The 18,135-nt window shown below is 39.1% G+C and overlaps 1 protein-coding gene across 2 annotated transcripts in view; it reads left to right on the forward strand.

Moving 5' to 3' along the window:
• SWC2 (DNA binding protein SWC2) overlaps positions 1 to 18,135 on the forward strand; it is a 271,223-nt gene that overhangs the window by 35,242 nt on the left and 217,846 nt on the right. For both annotated transcript variants that reach the window (XR_016260632.1, XM_089431761.1), the window contains exon 7: positions 4,472 to 4,550. Coding sequence is in view for 1 of the 2 variants with exons in the window: in XM_089431761.1 (XP_089287887.1) it covers positions 4,472 to 4,550 (79 nt within the window). In the remaining variant the exon portion in view is untranslated. The remainder of the gene's footprint in view (positions 1 to 4,471; positions 4,551 to 18,135) is intronic.

An 18,135-nucleotide genomic window follows, 5' to 3' on the forward strand; every position in this document is an offset into this window, starting at 1 on the left:
GGTGGGTGATTTACCATTTTCCCAGATTAAAAGTGACTTTAATTAGTCACTTAATTAATTAAAATAAAAAGGGAAAATGACTAATTGGGAAAAACGCTAAAAGTGACTTAAGTAAATTAAAATTAAAAAGTCACTTAGATGGAGTCAAGAGGGAGCTTCTAGAATAGTAATAAAATAATAAAATAAGACACTTCTAGAAGATTGGAGATCTATCTATTGGATCTTTAAAAGGAGTAGTAGATCATTTGGGGATATTTTGGAATTGAGCATTTGTCTTTGTTGAGAGTTGGATAACCGAGTTCTCTACTTCAGTAGCCCTAGGATGAAAACCCTCGGGTGATTTAGCGATTCTGGGTGAAAACCCATCTCTCCCCTTGGTGAACCCAAGATATCCATTTAGGATTCTCAGGTGATTTCAGCAGATTAGTGTTTGGAGGCCTGCTGTAGCATTATTGTAAATCATTTTGAGGCCATCACCTCAGCCATTTCCAGTTATTGTATCAACATATTTTACATATTAATAAAATAAGGCCTAGTTCTTCTGCATGATTAATTTATCTATTGTTTAGTTACAGATTGTATTTCTTGTTTTTGCCATGAAATTTGTGGTTTAATTTGTGCCAATTATTTATGGAGTTGATAGCTTAAATTTCTGAAGCAATTTTTTGCAAAAATTAAATTTGGAACATTACATGAGTAGATTGCAAACATCTTCACCAAAGCGTTTGGAAGAGAATAGTTTGAAAGATTCAGAATGATGCTTGGACTTATCAACACTCCTTCAGATTAAGGGGGGGGGGGGGGGGGAATCTTGACACCTAATCCTCAAGGATTGGGCAAATATTGTAAATATGAAAATTAGAAGATGAAGAGACATTGGGATATGAATTCCAAGGGTCTCCCTCTCTAATGTATATATTAATGTTTCTCTCAATAGAAAAAACATTCGTGGAGTTACCGTTACTTGTTCTGACATAATGCATCTACACTTCTAGTTAGTTGGTCAATTCTTTCGTTATGAGCATTAAGTATCCTTGTTGTTTGATCCTTATATCTGTTTCCTATTAACTTAGCATTTGGTTTAGAGTCTTTAGACTCCTCAAACTCCTCAGGGCCATTTGCAATCTTAGTAGTAGCAGTACTAGGAAATTAGGCAGGGGAGGGAGGTTCTCTTTATAACAAAGTGTTAGGGTTTAGGAAGGGATTTTGCCTTTTTAGAAACAAAAACAGCCTAAAACCCTCTCAAATCTGTGGGTGGAGTTTGTGACCTATAAGGCTAGTTCATGATAGGACTGACCAATGTTGAGAATCTAGGGGCAGCTAGATTAGGTGATTTCTCTTTTGTTGATAACTGCTTGTGATGTAGTTTTACTTAACTAACTTCTTCTTTTACTTGATTATATTTAATCATTCAACTACCAAACCATAAAGAACAGTAAAGCAAGAGGACACAAGCTTAGGCGATCAGTGAGGGCCAAAACCTCTCCAACTGAGAGGAAAATCCACCAGAATTCTTCTATTCTTATAGAACTTCAATTGACGAATTCTAAGACCTATGACCCTTGACCAAGACCCTCCAAGACCAAGTCAAACCTTTTCTCTTTGATGTGTTTCCAACAACTTCTACAATTTCGACTTCCAAAACCTTCTTTTGCGATTTCGACCCCCCAACAGATTCTTCTGCAACTTCAACCTCCCAGCTGATTCTTCTGTAGAAACCCTAGTTCACATGTGTGGCTAGAAGATGGATGAATTTGTTTCCTCTCTCCTTCGCTTGACTTGACTTCTCTTCCTTGATACTTTGACTTGCAAAGGAGACCTTTCTTGACCCAAAACTCGACCCTTGATGATGACTGCAATTCGATACTTGCTGCTGCAGAAAGATGCCCTAATCCACTTCGCACGTGTGAGAAAGATAGCCCAAAAACAGTCCCAAAAACTCGACTTTCTTTTCTCCTTCTTGCCTTCCTCTTCTTCGCACTCTTTTCTCTTTCTTGATTGAACTTGAGTGAAGTGAGTGTATGTCCAAAGTGAGGTCGAAGTCTCCCTTATATATAGATCTTTCATTAGGTCAAATTGCTCCTTTGAGGCCGACGATCACTTGTGTAGGTCGACTTGTTCATTGCACCACGACGAGGTCTTGGAGGGTCTTTTTGACCCAACTTTGACTCAAATAAATTCTTTTTACAATATGTAACATGCCCAAATGGGTCTTGCATACATGACAATGACTCTCTTGACTTGTAGATACAATGACAAGCCCTAGAAGCTCTCAATGGGAGCTTGACCTATAAAATAAATTTCCTTGAGCATGAAACCCATGCCTCAAGAATAACAAAAATAAATTTATTTTTCTCATTACATCAAATACATAAAATCATGATTACATATGAACCTAGTTACATATTTCAACAACCAATTGAGATTGATTTGTATTGGTTTGGACCAACTGTGCTGAGGTGGTCTATGATATATCAATTACTTTAGCGGCTTAGCCCAATTCAATTTAGCAATCTTTTCAATAACAATTAATTCTTCCAATAATCAATAGTAATTGAAGATAGAATGGTAAATGCAATGACAATAAGATACAATCAAGAGCATCAACATGAGATACCAAATTGGTCAAAGACCAAGGAAAAACCCTTTGAAATTCTTCTTCTATTAGGTTGTCTTTAAATGTTCAACAAAGAGTACAATGAGCCAAATTCAATAATACAAGTCAAAGTCAAAGCCTTGACTTGTCCAACAACTCAACCAGCCAATATGCCAATGATGAAACAGTCAAATTTGGTCAACTGTCATAAATCTGCAATTCTGTCAACAACAGTTAAAGTGTGCCCTAACCAGTCCACAAAGTCAAGGGTCAACCCTTTCAATCAGCTCGGTCAAATCAGCAATAAATGCAGCCTCTAGTGCTGATCAAAGTCAACCCAAAACAATCTTGAATACTTTGTCAAAAAAGAGAAATTCTGCAATCAATCCCTGCGGTCAACCCTGAAGTCAATGCCAGTCAAACAAGTCAGATCACCTCAATTTTTTGCCAGTCAACTCGGCCGCAAGAAATTGAAACTTTCCCAGTCAAAGTATGACAAGTGATGAAGTCAAACTTGGTCAAATGAGAGAGAAACTTATGCGGTCAAAGTCTGCAATTTTTCCTGTGGTCAAGCCAAGTCAAACAACTCTAAACTCCTCGGTTTTTGTGCCAAAAGATGCGACCTAGTGAGAGAGATTCCCCAGAAAAATCGAACCAAAATGATGTGAAATAACCCTCGGTCAATGTTATGAATAAAATATAGATTTAAGTATAAATAATAATAACACATCACCAATAATGATTAATTAGTTAATGAAGAGGTATGTTCCTCAGGACATGACCATTCATAAAGGGACACCTGCCTAGGGTATATAAGCAGGCCCTCACTCTCATTTGTAACATCATTATCATACATACATATATATATATATATATATATATATATATATATGTAGTCTTGTATCTTCAATGGAGATCTTCATATTTCAAGTGTTTTGGAGTGTTTAACCTGCTATAACGAACCTTGTTTGCAACAGTCAACGCTGGTCAAAGTGCAGATTAGCTGAGATTTTTGGCCACCTGAAATTTTTTGTCCTTCTTGCCCACACATGTGAAAAAGAGCTGCCTCGGAGCTGTATGAACCAATCAGATTGAGAGAGAGAAGATGAGATGATGTGATATGATATCCAAATGAGCTTGAGGTCACTTGTATTTATATGCGTTGGAGGAGGGGCAATTTGTCCTTAGGCCGACCTTGACAATTTGTGTACATGTGGACTTGAATTCCAAAATACATTTTTCGTTATTCAAATTCAGTGCTTCAAAGGTCAATTTTGGTCCTCTCGGAAAGAGGAATCTAGTCCAATGATTGGAATTTGTCACTGAGCTGCCAAATTAACACCAGCCGGTCTGGGTTGATGAACTTCGTGATGGTCTACTTATATGCATTGACTGGTCACGAGGTGAAGGCATATATGTGCTCTTTAACTTTTCATTAAACTAGTTTTCGTTATTATTATCATTTTTTTTTTTTATTATGTTTCAAATATTGACAGATCGATGTATCAAATGAGTTGACTAGAGCCATCTCACGTAGGGCACTTCAACCCCCTTTTCCAAAATATTGTGCAGCATGAGCAATAGGAGCTTTTTGTGGCAGTTGAAACTACTATTTCCATGGAGATTAGGGGTTTTGGGCATACCAGGTGTGGGTAAGGTTTTGAATGTTATTGTCTGAGGTTGTTTTCTTGGGGTTGGTGTTTTACATAGACATTTCTTACATGTTTCTGAATCAGATGTTGGCCTCTTAAACAAGTTAAAGAAAATTCTGTTTGTCACCAGATTTACTGGAGTTTTTACCCACAATCTTAAAGCATTAAATATGAGAATGAAATAATGAATTCTGAGCTAATTATGTTTTAAAATATATTCCAGCCCATAATAAAAAGGAAAAGGGAGGGAGAGGAACGGCGGATGACTCAAGAAGAAATGCTTTTAGAAGCTGCACAGACAGGTAGAATGGATTTTATATTGACTTGTTACATCTTTTTATTTTCAGAACTGTTGCATGAAAATATCTGCAAAAATGGTATGTGTTTTGAGGCTTAAATTCTAATAGAGTCTGCTAGTTATGTCTGACTGTTTGGTTTTTTTGCAAACTTGGATTACCACATTGTCATGATGTTGTTGAACATTTTGGAAATATTTCATGTTTCAAAATGCGTAATTATTGCTTTGGCCCATGTAGTTGAGGGGAATTGGTTACCTAATTCTTTTCACTGTGTGATTGTTGACTAAATAAAAGACCATACGTTAAAGTCTTGTTAATTTTTTTGTATACAAAAGAGCTACAACTTTGAAACATCTAGATAATTTGTTTAATTTATATTCTTTACGATGGCCTCCAGAGATCTTTGGGATTAATGCACCTAGGATTTATAAAAGGACACTCTTAAATTTGTCAATTCAGCACGTGCATTGTATTTGCAATCACAGCGATTCACCGACCTGGAAATGCTAAATCAATCAATGAGAGTGGATTTAACAATTTTTCAATTTGACTACTCTAATGGCTCAATGACAAGTTAAATCATGGAAGATAGTAGTCCTGGTAGCGCACCTGCACTGTGCTCCTTTGGCTTACTGTACAATATTACAAGAATCATGAAAAGGATAAAAAGAACCCAACAGCTAACTTAATGTTTCTTGGCTAGACTCTCTAGGGGAGCTCACATGTTCTATGCTTCTTGGCTTTCTGAGTCTTACAGCAACTGTTACGGTACATAAATAAAATAACCTACAGTACGTTCCTTTGCCAGACTCTGTCTAGAGCAGCCCACAAGTTTTTCTTTTTCTGAACCCTCAAGTCTTGCAGGAAACTACTCGATTGCAGAGATGAACAAAAAAAAGCAACCATTGACAGGAAATAAAGCGTGGAAAAGAAATCTAGCTAACCAGATAGCAAGAAATAATTTACAGAATGAAATACTAAGCTAAACAACTATTTCAAGAAACACATTAACAGCAGACAAGAAAGATGGAAATTTATATGCTATGGGCACAAGAGACCAGCGAGGCAACCAGCTTTATGCTTCTGGAGTGGGACATTGCCCTGAATTTCATTGGATGATCCCCCAGATTAATCGCTACACAAATGAAATGTATAAAGAATGTACAATGATGAAATCAAAGAAAAGAAGAAAGTACATCTTGATAGAGGTGATTTAACCATTTGTTGCATTTGTGGTGCCCTTACTTGGAAGGGAGCAAGGGTTTGAATCCCCCAGGCTCAAACACCATTCAAAATCAACATAGTAGAAAATGACTATCTTGATCTTTATTGTCTTTTTGAAATGAAGCTGAAGTGAACTCTAAATAGGATGGCAGATTATACATTTGTAGGAAATTGTTTGGTTTCTTGGGTAGTTATTAAATCATAGTAAACCCTAACTTTTAACCTAATTGAAGCAAAAGATATCCAATAAATGAGCAATTAGCAACTTCATTTTTAACTGAAAAATACATCTTAATTTAGAAAAAAAATATTTACAAACAGTAAAGAAAAAGGTGGAAGGGTATATGCAATTGACATTGTGATGTTTTCCATAATGCTACTAATATTGAAATAAAGTTACAATAAGCTATGAGATCTACAGGTTTTCATCAACAGAATGCCCTTAGGTAGGGGCTCATGATGTACCTCATCTTGCCACATGGTTCAAAAAGCAGACAATGAGCTAACGTCATGATCAAAAACATACTTACACTTGAGCTTCCATAGAAAAAATAAAGGTGAAATTTGCATGCACTATCATGTCCTAGAAAGGCAACTTGAAATAGAGAGCGGCATTCTCCAAACAATGTGGTGCACCAATGATCCTTGCCTTGAAGTAGTACTGAATATTGGTTCTCCAAATATCTATAGTAGCTTTTGGCAAACTGACACTACCCAAAAATGAGGTTCATATTCTCTGTGTGATGAGAGAGAAGACAACGGTCTTTGGAGAGCCAACTTTTGGACAATTGGGCCTTGGATGGGATGCCTTGATACATCAGTAGGCAAACAAAAACACTTAGTTTATAAGAAAGTCAGACATAACTGTTGAAAAAGGTACCAAGGAAGTGTTTCCTAGTGTTATTTGCTTAAGCCTAAGAACACAAACTGAACCCACCTTTTTAGTGTGACTTTATCTGTTCATTAAAGTCGTGTGACTTTTTAGTCACTTTATGAGGTGCAAAAAGTACATGGTACTTTATATTATTAAAGTGACTTTATGTTTTTAAAGTGACTCTATGAGACAAAGGTACAAGGTACAAAAATATATTAAAGTGACTAGGGAGGCTCATTAATGAAGGGGGAGACATAAGAGGGGGTCAATGGGAGATTAGATCTCCACCCTTGATCAAGGAAAACTGATATCTAATCTCAGTTCTTGATGCTAGGGATAGGGCTTCTCATCATTAAGGAGACTAAAAAGGAGGAAAAAGGCAAAGTGCTCATTCATTCTTCATGTGCAAGTGTTGGAGAAGAGGAAGAGGAGAAGAAGAGGAGTGAAGGATGAGATAGCATTTTGTAAAGGAGAGAACCTATAGCAGTAAGGAGAGACCATCAGCAGGTCGAGTTTGAAGGCTGGAAGTGGGGCACAAATTCTGAGGACAGGCTGAGACAGTGGCATGAATACCCAGAAATTGCAGGCAGTCTCAGCACAGAAATTGAGGCACTTTCAGTGCATTAAATGCAGGGTTGTCAGCATGCAGTATGAGGCATTTAATGCAGGTCTGTTGGCATGAAATTTCAGGCTGTTTGGCACACATTTCCAGGAGAAGTCTTCTCAGGGAGTGCAAAAGTCAAGGCAGTATTGCAGGGTTGTCAGCATGCTTTTTGAGGAGAAAACTGCTGACAGTGGCACGATTTTCAGAGGTGAGAAGAGCCGACTCTGGCACAATTTCTGAGGCTGGAAAGTCTGAACAGAGGTCTGATTTCCAAGGCAGAGAGTGCTGGAAAGTGTGGCACAAGTTACCAGAACTGCAGCACAAAAATAAAGGAAACTGGCACAAATATTCAAGGGAGAGATAAGTACCCTTGATATGTATTTAATGCTGTAAATTCTCTGAGATTCAAAGAAAATAAAATCCTCTCTTCAAACTAACGGGTTTGCCCCATGGGCTCTGAAACCGGATTCGTCCAAAACAGGCCACGTGTCTGAATCCCACGAATCCGACATGATTCGATGGGAATTCAAATCCAAAAATGGGACACAACGTGTCCTAACGGGACACAATCGAATCCCGGTCGTGTCCCGTTAGGACGCATCGTGTCCCGATTTTGGGATTCGAATCCCAAAAAAGTGAGGGTTTATGAGGTTTATGAGGGAGGGTTTATGAGGATTAATGAGGTTTGTGAGGGTTTATGCAGATACAGACAAACCCGTCCTAGGAGAGGTTTATGAGGGACGAGATTCCATGATTGAGTCCGTGAGGAGCATTATTCTACAGAGTGAGTGCCCCGAGTATGAGACATCACCAGAGGCCTTCTGTGGTACTATACAGGATATTCTTGTCAGCAGATGAGACAAGAATTGCACACCTTATATTGTTTGATTCTCTCATTGAACCCAAAATACTACAACCATGAGTGGCTAAATGGTGGACGTTCCCGCAGATTCCCTCCTCACATGGATGGTGAAATCTCACAGGGGAGGAAATATGCATTCAGGCGGGTTTTCCAAGATAGAGCATTGCTTGATGAGGTGGAGGATGCCTTTGCAGAGTTTTCCGCTGGCACTGGTTGATTTGCCCTATTCTTGGTGGGCAAATCATGGGGCAACAAGCCCTCTTCAGCAATTAGCCATGAGGCTCCTCTCTTAGGTGACTTCATCCTCTTGTTGCGAGAGGAATTGGAGCACATATGGGAATTTGTATAGTGTGAAGAAGAGCAGGCTTGAGCAGTCCAGGTTAGAGACAATGGTGTATGTGCACACCAACCTTCGTCTTATTTACAAGCATAGGGAAGAGTGGTTGAAGGGAAAGACAAAGATGTGGGATGTCTTTCCTGATGATATGGGCCTGGACAACAGTGTTGAGTTGGCATTGGCCAACATGGATCTCAATGATCCAGTGCTAGAGCCTGTTAGATTTGATGATGGTGATATTTTAGAGGGGTCATCCTCCACACCAGCAGATGCAAAGGCGACTATGGATACAGGGGAGGAAGAGGATGCAAAGGAGAGCAATGGTGACCATGATGATGAGGACATTGATTCCGATTCTGATGATAACTATGAGGATTGATGACTCATGGTCATGGGCTACCTATTGCCTTGAGGCTTGTATACCTGTAGTTGTTTTATATTTTCTATTTCTATTTGCCATCGGCATTGCACTACATATGTAACACATTTTGATTTGATGACTTAATGAGAAAACTACAGCTGTCAATGTCTTTATCTTACTATCTTGTAAGTTGTCTTTCATTTAGACAATAAAACTAACATCTAGATGAAGATCTATGTTTGAAATCAATGAATTTGTATCATTAATGAGAATTTGTGTAAGAAATATCTAATTTTTATATATATATATATATATATATATATATTTTGTAATAAAATGATATATAACGAATCTTACATGTCCTGTTCCGGTGGGTCAACGTGTCCGAATCTGACACTCGAATCCCCGTATCCTATGAATCCCGAATCCCCGTGTCAGGTTACTTAGCCGATGGGTTTTTCCAGGGTCTGTGTTTGACCAAAAATATCTGTGTTCAAAATTGTGTGTGCTTGCTAAATTTTTTATCAGCTGAAAGTAAAAGTGTAAAAGAATAGTGGTAGCCTAGCCTAGAAATGTAAGAGAAGAGTGTCGTGGAGGCCGAGCCATCTAGCTATGAGGAGGTTGTGAGTTAGTAGATCTAGAGGGATGCCATGGTGGAGGAGTTTGCTTCCATCATGAAGAATAATGTGTGGGAGATAGTGTTGAGACCCGAGGGGAAGTTATTGGTTAATTCCAGGTGGCTTTACAAGATCAAACATGATGTAGATGGCAGTGTAGAGAAGTTCAAAGCTCGATTTGTGTCATGGGGGTTCTCACAGGTAGAGGGAGTTGACTATGAGGAGACCTTTGCACCATTGGCTTGATATACCTTGATTAGAGAGGTGATCTTCATAGCGACAGAGTTGGGTTGGAGGATTCACCAGATGGATGTGAACACTGCCTTACTCAATGGAGTCATACAGGAGGAGGCTTACATTGAGCAACCACAAGGCTTTGAGGTGCATGGGCGAGAGTCTCATGTGTGTAGGCTTAAGAAAGCCCTTTATGGTTTGAACTAGGGATCGAGAGCATGGTACGAGAGGATTGTTGCTTACTTGCAGCGGATGGGTTTTCAAAAGAGTGATGTAGATCTCAACCTATATTTTATTATTGTTGGTGAGGATCCACACATGCTGGTCTTGTATGTGGATGAGTTATTTATCACAGGAGAGGAGAGACTCATACAACACTGCAAGAGAGATCTTGCTTCAGAGTTTGAGATGACTCATATAGGATTGATGCATTATTATCTTGGCTTGGAGGTTTGGCAAGTGGATGGGCATATCTTCGAGGGCCAAGGTAGGTATGCAGGGGACATATCGAGGAGATTTTGTATGGAGGATTGCAGGCATATGGCTGCTCTGATGATTACCAATTGGAAGAAGCCGCATGCTTTAGATTCCGAGTTGGTAGACCCCACTTTATATTGTTAGTTGATTAGTTTGTTGATGTATTTGGTCAACACTAGACCAAATATTTGTTTCGCAGTCAACACCTTGAGTCAGTTTATGATGGAGCCCAAGAGGGTGCAGTGGTGGCTACAAAACATGTGTTACAGTACCTGCAGGGCACAATGGACTATGGACTAGACTATATCCAGGGGGATGGAGTCAAGTTGACAAGTTGTATAGGCTCAGATTGGGTAGGCAGTGCTAGTGACAGGAAAAGTACATTAGGATGCTATTTCATGTTGGGTTTGGCAGTGGTGTCATGGTTTAGTAGGAAATAGAGATCAGTGGCACTGAGTTCCGCAGAGACTGAGTGCATTGCAGCTAGTCAAGCGAGTTGTGAGGCTATTTGGCTTCACAAGATGTTGTGTGGCTTATTTGGTTAGAGGCTAAGACCAACAATGATATACTGTGATAATCAGAGTTGTATTAAAACTACGAAGAATCTAGTATTTCATGACCTATTAAAGCATATTGAGATCAAATACCACTTCATCTGGGATTGTGTTCAGAGAGGGGCAATGAAGCTTGAGTACATACCCACTGATGAACAAGCTGTAGACATTCTCACCAAGTCCTTGCCAAGGGGAAAACATGTCTATTTCAGGGACAAGATGGGAGTGGTGAGATACACTTTCCTCGATAAGAGCGAGTGTTAAAAAGCAAATCAAGGAGGTGTTTGCTAGTGTTATATTTTCCTAAGCCTAGGAACATAAAGTGAACCCACCATTTTAGTGTGACTTTATCTATTCATTAAAGTCATGTGACTTTTTAGTCACTTTATGAGGTGCAAAAAGTAGATGGTACTTTATGTTATTAAAGTGACATTATGTTTTTAAAGTGACTTTATGAGAAAAAGATACAAGGTACAAAAATAAATTAAAGTGATTAGGGAGGCTCATTAATGAAGGGGGAGACATAAAAGGGTGTCAATGGGAGATTAGATCTCCAGCCTTGATCAAGGAGAGCTGAGATCTAACCTCAGCCGTTGATGTCAGGGATAGGGCTTCTCATCATTAAGAAGGCTAAAAGGTGGAAAAGGAAAAGAGCTCATTCATTCTTCATGTGCAAGTTTTGGAGAAGAGGAAGAGGAGAAGAAGAGGAGTGAAGGCCAAAATAGCATTTTGCTAAAGGAGAGAACCTACAGTAGTAAGGAGAGACTATTAGCAGGACGAGTTTGAAGGCTAAAAATGAGGCACGGATTTCGAGGACAGGTTGAGACAGTGACACGCAAACCCAGAATTGCAGGCAGTCTCAGCACAAAAATTGAGGCATTTTCAGCCCATTAAATGCAGGATTGTCAGAATGTAGTATGAGGCATTTAATGCAGGTCTGTTGGCATGTAATTTCAGGCAGATTTTTTGGGCTATTTGGCATGCATTTCCAGGAGAATTCTTCTCGGGGGATGCAAAAATCGAGGCAGTATTGCAGGGTTGTCAACACAATTTTTGAGGAGAAATATTACTGACGGTGGCACAATTTTCAGAGCTAAGAAGAGCTGACTGTGGCACAATTGCTAAGGTTGGAGAGTGTGAACAAAGGTCTGATTTCCAAGGCAGAGTTCTGGAAAATGTGGCACGAGTTTCTAGAACTGCAACACAAAAATGATGGAAGCTAGCACAAATTTTCAAGGGAGAGATAAGTACCCTTGATATATATTTAATGCTATAAATTCTTTTAGATTAAAAGCAAATAAAATCCTCTCTTCAAACTGGATTTCCCCACAAGGGTTTTTCCAGGGGCTATGATTGACCAAAAATATCAGTGTTCAAAATTGTGTGCTTGCTTAATTTCTTATCAACTGAAAGTAAAAGTGTAAGAGACTAGTGGTAGCCTAATAGTTTTGTTTTTTTTTTTGTTAAATTTAATATTCATGTTTAAATGTGCAATGAACATGAGGTTTTGGCATTAAACATGATGAGCAAACCAAACTAAATTGGGTGCGGCTACAGGACGCTTTAAAATTTCTACAATAACACTGGAGTTTGTCCACCAATATATCCTCCTGGGTATACAAAACGTCTCCCATGAAGCACTTAATACAAATGATGAGAGTCGTACTAGTAAAGTGGTTGACCAATACTCGACCCACATTTGCTCCAAAATGACCTTGGCATGCCAATGTTAATTTTGAAGAAGCCTTCTCAACTTCCTAATTGAACATAGCTAGGGGCAATCAATCCATATTCACAAACAAGAGAATGTCTTCCCTTCTAAATTGTGTGATAAAATCCCACATATCTCCCCAAAAGAAAATGGCTTTCCTGCTCAACTTGCTTGAAAGTGAGGCATCTCCACAACACTTGGACCTTGAATTATCCAACGCCAAATGGGACAAGAAGCTAAATCCCACCCTGGTTTGCTGTCCTCCCAATGCCTATGAACCAGACTTGCAACAACTTTCCAACTCAGTCATATGCTCCTGAAGATGAACTCAATTGAAACCTAAAAAAAAGGGGCGAGGAGATAATATTCCGTGGACACAAAACATGTATCCGGAACAAATATCATCTAATGTTTGAAGCAAGACTTGGCAAGGGGCTAAACCCTCTAGATATCTCACCACCTGCTTGGTCACAAGAATTTTTCCCTGAATGGAAACATCAATCAATCGAATTGCTCCATTGTCCTTGGGCATATATGACCATGTGTCTCTCCACCACATTTGGATCACAAGTATGATTGCAAAATCTCCTCAAGCTGTTGAAATTGGGCCTTGCTAGTGTTGATTTTTGTGTAGCATCGAGGGTATTCTTGCATGGCTAAGGGTCTTGAAGTCAACCCTATATGCATTATGCAAGTTATGAAAAAATCTAGTCGGCATAGGAAAAGTCAAGTCGGCTAGCCATTATAGGGACGTGTCCCTTGGGTTGTCACACCCCTTTTGACAAATATAAATAAAGAATGTGACTTTTCATTTGCTCACCAAGGAAGAGCAAGTCTGAGCAAAAAGAAGTCCAATTTTGTAGTTTATTCTTTCTTCTCTTCATCATTTTATCTCTCTTGGACAACCACACATGTGAAGAAGGAAGACGAATTGGAGCAAGCTTCATTGACTAAAGTTGACTGAGTTGCAGACCGAGTTGACCAAGTGTTTGACTAAATTTGGAAGCTGCATGTGCGGATTGTTGACTATAGGGCTGAAGTTGACCAAGTTGAGTTGATCGCAGAGTTGACTGTTTGACTAGTGTTGACTTTTGGTTATTTTGGCTAGTTTGACCAACGTTGACTTGCTGCTATTTTGACCAAGTGTGTCTGGAATTTTGACTTGGATATTGGCACAAACTTCTCGACAAAGTGCTGATTTGTGAACCTTGTTGAGGAATAATTTCTCCTAAGAAAAGTTGTTGGGTATTCTCCCAAGGTTGGGTTTCCTAGGGTAAAAATATTGTCTCTTTTGTGCATGGCTATCTTTCTGTGATCTTTATAGTTTTCGTTGCATTTACTGTTGAGATTTTTCTGAATCGTAATTATTCAATGGTAGCAGTGCCATAAAATACTTGTTGAAAATCATAGGAAGTAATTACCTGGCAGAAAATTGTATTCTACAGCACTTGTCATAGAATTTCAACATGGTTTCAGAGCTTTGTTGAAGAGTAACCTTTGAGGTAAGCCTAAGAGACAATAATCAACAACTTGATTGGATTTTTAACCACTTGCCAGAATGGTTTTAAGTCTCAGAGTAGAAGACAAGTTGGATGGTGCTACAAATTTCAGATCTTGGAAGACCAATATACTCCTCCTCTCGGAAGAAAATGATCTTTAGAATCATGTGAAGGAAGTCATTCTAGATCTAGATGGAGTTAAGGAGAAATTCAAGCATAAGAAGAATGAAGCCAAGGCTAAGTTAATCTTAGATAGATTCTATAAAGGACCACTTGATTCCACATGCTGTTGAGTTGAAGACTTCCAAAGAAGTGTATGATGCTTGTGGGATTGTTCCATACTGACAACACACGCAAGAAATTAACCTTGAGCCATCAACTTCGTAGTGTCATGATAACTAGATCAGATTTTGTTATCTCATAACTTATGAGAGTCTCCTAGTTGAGAGATGAACTTAGATCCATTGGAGATACCAATGATGATACAAAACTTGTTACAATGACTCTTAATGGATTCCCTTCCTCATGGGAGCCATTTGTTCAGGGAATATGTGCACGAGAAAATCTGCCCAAGTTAGATAAAGCTATGGACTGACTATGTCCAAGAGGATGCCATAATGATGTCCAAGAACAACTTGTAGAGACCAGCGCATGCAAAGAAAGGAAAGGGAAGGAATTTTTTGGAAAGTTTGAGAAGAAGAATACAAGGAGAAGAGCAACTCCAGTTCCAAATCAGAAGAAGGATATGTCAAAGATTAGGTGCTTCAATTGTCATGATTTTGGTCACTGTGCCTCCCAGTGTCCTCAAAAGAAAAGGAAGGAAAAAAATCATGCATCAATAACTGTTGTTGATGATGATGATGAACATCAACCTCAAAAGAAGACAAAGGAATCTAAACTTGATGAAATTGTAGATGGAATTCAAAAATAATACTTCTTTTGATATTCATTAATGATTTTTTTCCCATTAAGGCCAGGGATGACGTCTTTAACTGGATCCAAGACTTCAGAGCTCAAGTAGAAAACTTCACTGCGAAGAAAATCAAGGTTTTGAGGTCAGATAATGGAGGAGAGTATACTTCCATGGACTTCAATAATTTTCTGCAAGGAGGCAAGGATCAAGAAGGCGTTGACAATTCCATATAACCCTCAACAATTTCTTCCGTGATCAAGAGATAAGTACTTCCAATCATATCCTTTTTTCGTCTCCGTTTGATTTTTTGGTCAACGCCTTTTCCTTATTTTTTGTATGCTTTAGATACCAAAAAATGATTGCTTGGTTATGATTTTTCCTTTTTTTCATGGCATCTTGAATGAGGTTTGCCAAAATCAAGAACAGGTCCATTGCAGAGGCTGCCATGATGATGATTCATGCAGCAGCTGACAACATCAAGAAGTACAAAGTGAGGTTTGTGGCAAGATGGTTCTTGCAGAAAGAGGGAGTGGACTACGAGGAGATTTTTTGCTTCAGTTGTCAGATGGTTAGGATCTTGTATGGCATAAAGGCTATTATGAATAAAATATATATAAATAATATAAATATAAATAATAATGATAATTATAAAATGGTTAATTAATTAGTGATTAGTATAGAAGAGGCATGTCTCTAAGGACATGACCAATCATGAAGGGGTACTTTCCTAGGTATATATTGAGGACCCTCAATTGTAATCTCATATCTCACTTGTATTCAAATCTAACTTGCAGGAAACGTGGGGTTAGGGTTCGTTTTCGGCCAGAAACGAGGAAACTCGTGCCATATGGCCCGAAAACTTGTTTGCGGCCATAATGGCCCGTTTCTCGAGGCAAAAACGTGGCTAGTACGACCATAAACGAGTTTCCGGGCCGTATGGCGGAGTTTCCTCATGCAACTTGCCTTTTCCTTGTTTTTTTTAATTATTTTGTCTTCTAATTTTTTTATTAGGCGACTAAAGTGACTTCTAGTTGCTTCTAGATGCCTCTCTCAAGTTATAAAAGTGACCCTCGCCTCATTCTCTTATCACACAATTGAGCAAATCGTTTCTCTTGGAGACTGGCGATTTTAGCAAAGGAGAAGAGAGGAAGAGAGCAGTGGTTTCAGCTAGGGCGTTTTCAACAGTGAGCAAAGGTGATTTCAGCAGCAAGAGAAAGAGATTTCAACCGCAAATTTGGAGTGCAGAGTTTCCTACTACGACATCTTGGTTTTTGGCTTAGCTACAACCATATTTCTCTTGTATTTTCTGGCATGTTGGGGTAGCTTCAGCTACAGAAAATTAATTTGAGTGAGAAAAATTCATTTTCTTAGTTTTTTTTCCTACTATTTCTTCATTTTTTCGAGGGTTTATGCTAGCAAAAATATGAAAAACGCTTTTTATTTACAGATTTGTTTTATTTATTTATTTTTGCAGCAATGGCTTCTAACCGAAGTGCAGCTGCAAGTTCAAGCCCCATGGCCAACCCAAGGGCTGAATATCATCCTATTTGGAGGCATGTTCAGAAGCTTCAAAAATGTGGAGGTGGTGGCTCATGGGAATGGTGATGTAATATTTGCAATAATACGTACAAGGGCTCCTAACCAAGAGTGAAGGCACATCTTTTGCATGGAGGAGGACAGGGGGTTGTGGGTTGCACAAAAACAACAGACCCATTGGCAAGGAGGGCATATCAAAGAGAGCAAGATGAGGCAGATGTTATTAAGAGAAGGCATGATGAGCTTAGTCAAGCTACTCCTCAAGCTCCATCTAACATTGAGCCAAGGATTGTAGTTCAAGCAAGAAAGAGGAGAGCCGGTTCCACTCAACAACATGAACAACCAGCACCCAAAAATACCAGAGGGGCATCCCCTTCAGTTCAGGATAGCAGAATTGCTAAATTAGTGAATGTGCAAGCGAGAGAAGAAACTGATTCCAGAGTGAGGTGCATTTATGCATGTGGTATCCCATTCAATGTTGTTCAATCTCCTTACTAGCAAGATATGATAAGGGAAATTATCAAAGCTCCTCAAGTACAAGGGGCCCAACTATGAGAAAGTCAGAACTTAGCTTCTAAAATTGAGAAGGAGCTTGTGGAGGATATTTTATCGCCAATTCGTTCTTCCTGGAGTAGCTTTGGGGTTACCATAGTCTCAGATGGATGGACAGATACAAGGCGCAGACCATTGATAAATATCATCGACACTTCCCCTAAAGGAGCAATGTTTATCAAGGCTGAACACTGCTCAGGAGAGGTAAAAGATGCACAGTTCATTGCTGATGTTATTATAAAATCTATTCAACAAATAGGGCCTAACAAGGTGGTGCAAGTTATCATGGATAATGCACCAGTTTGCTAAGCTGCAGGTTTAATTATTGAGGGGACTTATGACCACATCTTTTGGACACCATGCATTGTCCATAATCTGAATCTAATCTTAGAGGAGATTGACAACAAATTTTCATGGATAAAGGAAATCACAGGGGAAGCAAGGGAGATTGTCAAATTCATCACCAACCACCACCAATCTCAGGCAATATTTCAAGAGTAGTCCAAATTGGAGTTGTTAAAAGTTGCTAAGACAAGATATGCCTCAAACTTCCTGATGTTGCGCCGCCTTGTTGAGGTTAAGCATGCATTAGTTTCTATGGTAGTGAGTCAACTTTGGATTGAATGGAGATAACTAGATTCAAAGCGGGGATATATGGTGCGTAGATTGTGCCGTGATGAAGATTGGTGGAGCAAGATAGATTTCTTGCCAAAGTTCACAATCCCTGCATTTGAGCTTCTTCGGAGTGCTGACACTGACAAACCTTTCTTAGGAGAGGTATATGATGGCATGGAATCCATGGTTGGGAAAACTATGGAAATCATTTCGCAAGAGTCTCCACAACTTTTGTTTGTTGATGATCGTTTTGTTGGCTTAGTCAAGAAAATCATTGTTGATAGGTGGAAAAATTTCAACACTCCATTGCACACTTTAACACATGCCTTGAACCCATATTTTATGAGGAGGAGCTTATTGCTCAAAGCAATGGGAAGAGGAAGGCATCCCATAAGGATAGAGAGGCGGCTAATGGGGTGAAAAAGGCCCTTATGAGAATGTTTCATGCTCATCTACACAGGGAGGTAAAGGAAGAATTTGCCAGTTTTGCTGCAGGAATATATGCTTATGCAGATATATCAGCTTTGGAGGAGAGAAGCACCATGAATCCAATTAGGTGGTGGATTTGTCATGGAGCAAATGGTGTACATTTGCAAAACCTTGCCATTCGTATTCTTT

This window comes from Pinus tabuliformis, chromosome 5_1 (assembly GCF_031772625.1).
Source record: "Pinus tabuliformis cultivar Carrire ecotype Pingquan chromosome 5_1, CPIR1, whole genome shotgun sequence".
Classification (NCBI taxonomy): Eukaryota; Viridiplantae; Streptophyta; class Pinopsida; order Pinales; family Pinaceae; genus Pinus; species Pinus tabuliformis.